Source organism: Lontra canadensis, unplaced genomic scaffold (assembly GCF_010015895.1).
Source record: "Lontra canadensis isolate GAN:19392208 unplaced genomic scaffold, GSC_riverotter_1.0 scaffold12, whole genome shotgun sequence".
Classification (NCBI taxonomy): Eukaryota; Metazoa; Chordata; class Mammalia; order Carnivora; family Mustelidae; genus Lontra; species Lontra canadensis.
The window spans coordinates 25,014,335-25,017,925 of record NW_022631006.1 but is presented as its reverse complement, the minus strand read 5'-3'; the positions used below and the strand labels follow the sequence as shown (position 1 = coordinate 25,017,925).

General features: G+C 43.1%; 1 protein-coding gene across 1 annotated transcript; it reads left to right on the top strand.

Moving 5' to 3' along the window:
- Positions 1 to 1,385: 1,385 nt before the first annotated feature.
- Positions 1,386 to 2,709, top strand: LOC116867291 (hsc70-interacting protein-like). The gene has a single exon (XM_032856901.1). The coding sequence runs from the start codon at positions 1,479 to 1,481 to the stop codon at positions 2,586 to 2,588; it is 1,110 nt and encodes a 369-aa protein (XP_032712792.1). The 5' UTR covers positions 1,386 to 1,478; the 3' UTR covers positions 2,589 to 2,709.
- Positions 2,710 to 3,591: the final 882 nt, after the last annotated feature.

The window sequence follows — 3,591 nt, the reverse complement described above, 5'->3', positions numbered from 1 at the left end:
AGATACCTAGAGCAAGTTCTGGGAGGTTCTGTCCCCATGGATCTGGAGTGCATCACCCTCTTGGTATAGATGTGTACACCCACTTGGAAGCTCTTTGAACCCCATACTTTTGGGATTTTATGGAGGTCTTATTATGTTGGCATGATTGATCAATCATTAATTCCATTTTCAGCCCTTGCCCCTCTCAAGAGATTGGGGTTGTGGCTAAAAATCCCAAGCTTCTAATCATGACTCCCTCTTTCCAGTGACCAGTCCTTATCCAGGAGCCATCCAGGAACCCACCCAAAATCACCTCATTAGAACAGAAGATGCTTGTACTGCTCTTATCACTTAGGAATTGATAGGGGTTTTAGGAGCTGTGTGCCAGGAACTGGGGACAGAGACCAATATATATTTTCTATTATTTCATGAGATGTATATTGGATGCATGTCTGCCTTCATGTGCGCTTGTACCAGACCCCACACTTGGAAGGACTCCACAGTTGGTTTAATGCTCTGCTGTTGGAGTCTTAAAATTCTTGGTAATTTTTCAACAAGGGGCCCTGTGTGTTAATTTTTTATTGGGCTCCACATAATATGTAGCAGGTCCTGATTAGATATGAGGAGTGAGAGGAAAAGAAGCTCAAGGATTACGCTTAGGTTGTTGGCATAAACAACTGTGTGGCCAGTAGTGCATTTGGAGGTAGAATATGGGGGAGAAATTAAGAATTTTGATTGGAACGTGTTAACTGAGAGCTGCCTTTTAGACATTGTATTAAGGTTTTTGTTGCTTGCTTCCCCAACATTCATTTCCCTCTTCCTGGTGCCTGGCTAGACCCTGTTACCCAGCTTTGTGGTTAGGGTTTGATTGGCTCTAGTTCTAGCCATCCACATGCTGCCCTGTCATTGCAGGTTCTGCCATATAACAAATAATCAACTAAGCCAAGCAGACTAGTGCTCTTTGTAATTCACTTCAACTGGGGAAAAAAGGAGAAAGAGAAACTGTTTGAGAAGGAGAGGCAAAGATTGCAGAAATGGAGCCTAAAGTTGTTTTTTTTTAAAGATTTTGTTTATTTATTTGACAGAGAGAGAGATCACAAGTAGGCAGAGAGACAGGCAGAGAGAGAGGAGGAAGAAGGCTCCCCGCTGAGCAGAGAGCCCGATGCAGGGTTTGATCCCAGGGCCCCAAGATCATGACCTGAGCTTAACCCACTGAGCCACCCAGGCGCCTCCCCCCTTTTTTTATTAAATCCCAGGCCATGGATATGTGTGGGAGAATCTGCTTATTTTCCTGGTATCCATCCTTGCCATCTTTGTAAGAGATGTAAGAGATCTTCCTATGTAAGAGATCTTCCACTGTTTAGCTGGGTACATGGTCTCCTGGTATAAAGACTATATTTCAGCCGCCCCCTTCCACACGATCACGCTGAGCTAGTACCCGCGCCTGGAATCCGGTCGCAACCTCAGCCGCGCCTGCCGCCTGCCACTGCCTCCGGACCATGGACCCCCGCAAAGTGAGCGAGCTTCGGGCTTTCGTGAAAATGTGTAAGCAGGATCCGAGCGTTCTGCACACCGAGGAAATGCGTTTCCTGCGGGAGTGGGTGGAGAGCATGGGGGGTAAAATACCACCTGCCACTCATAAAACTAAATCAGAAGACAGTATCAAGGAAGAAAAACCAGATAGTAAGAAGGCGGAGGAAAACATAAAGACAGATGAACCATCAAGTGAGGAGAGTGATCTAGAAATTGACAATGAAGGTGTGATTGAACCAGATACCGATGCCCCTCAAGAAATGGGAGATGAAAATGTAGAGATAACCGAGGAAATGATGGATCAGGCAAATGATAAAAAAGTGGCTGCCATTGATGCCCTAAATGATGGTGAACTACAGAAAGCCATTGACTTGTTCACAGATGCCATCAAACTAAATCCTCGCTTGGCCATTCTGTATGCCAAGAGAGCCAGTGTCTTCATCAAATTACAGAAGCCAAATGCTGCCATTCGAGACTGTGACAGAGCTATTGAAATAAATCCCGATTCAGCTCAGCCTTATAAGTGGCGTGGGAAAGCACATAGACTTCTGGGCCATTGGGAAGAAGCAGCACATGATCTTGCCCTTGCTTGTAAACTGGATTATGATGAAGATGCTAGTGCAATGCTGAAAGAAGTTCAACCGAGGGCCCAGAAAATTGCTGAACATCGGAGAAAATATGAGCGAAAACGTGAAGAGCGAGAGATCAAAGAAAGAATAGAAAGGGTTAAGAAGGCTCGGGAAGAACATGAGAGAGCCCAGAGGGAGGAAGAAGCCAGACGACAATCAGGAGCTCAGTATGGCTCTTTCCCAGGTGGCTTTCCTGGGGGAATGCCTGGTAATTTTCCTGGAGGAATGCCTGGAATGGCAGGGGGGATGCCTGGAATGGCAGGAATGCCTGGGCTCAATGAAATTCTTAGTGATCCGGAAGTTCTTGCAGCCATGCAGGATCCAGAAGTTATGGTGGCCTTCCAGGATGTGGCCCAGAACCCAGCGAATATGTCAAAATATCAGAGCAACCCAAAGGTTATGAATCTCATCAGTAAATTATCAGCCAAATTTGGAGGTCAAGCATAATGCCCTCATGACAAATAAAGCCCTTGCTGAAGGAAAAGCAACTTCGATCACCTAATGGATGTCGCAATAATACAAACCAGTGTACCTCCAACCTTCTCATGAAGAAAGCTGGGGTGCTGTGAAGAGAATCCCTACCCCTCTGCTCCCCATGCAACTGAAACATTCTGCAATTGTTGCCATTAGGGTATTCATTCAGATAATGTTTTCCTACTAGGAACTACAAACTTTAAACACTTTTTAAACGTTAAAAATATTTAAAAACATATTAAAAGGGTGTGTTAGTCCCTACATTTTTCTTTACTAATCATTTCAGTTTTTTTCCTTTGGATTAATTGGGCAAGGAAGATATTTCAGTGTGGAAGATTCATTGCTCAATTATAATGAGTGAAATAAAGGTTTATTAGTGGGAGGCAAATAATACATTAAAATAGATGAAGTTTGAGTTGGAGATACGGAAAAAAAAAAAAAAAAAAAAAAAACAAACTATATTTCCCAACATTCCCTGGAGCTAAGTACAGGCATTTGTTTATATTCTATTTAATGGGCTACAGAGGGACGTGGTGTGTGCAATTTGCTGGTCATAGCCTTAAAGAGAGGGGGCATGCCATTTCTCCTCCCTTCTACATTCAGTATTCTAGAATTTGAATGCATTGACAGAAACACCAGTAGTAAGCAACAGGCAAGAACCCTGGTCCTTTGACACCATGGAGCAATGCCAGTTTTAGACTGTCTACCTCTTAGCTTTTCTATGAGGGCTAAATACTATCTTATTTAAGATAAGACTGTTATCCACCACTATTTTGGAGTTCTGTCACATGCAGTGTTAATCCTAAATGATACAATACTCATATAATTAACTCCTTTTCTTCTCATGGTACCTAAATAATTATCTGTTTGTTACAAATAAGATTCTAATAAGGACAGTTTTTTCTTACTCAGGCCATGTGAAATTTAGTCTACATACACACTAAAAACACACCTACCCAACCCATATTTTGCTTCG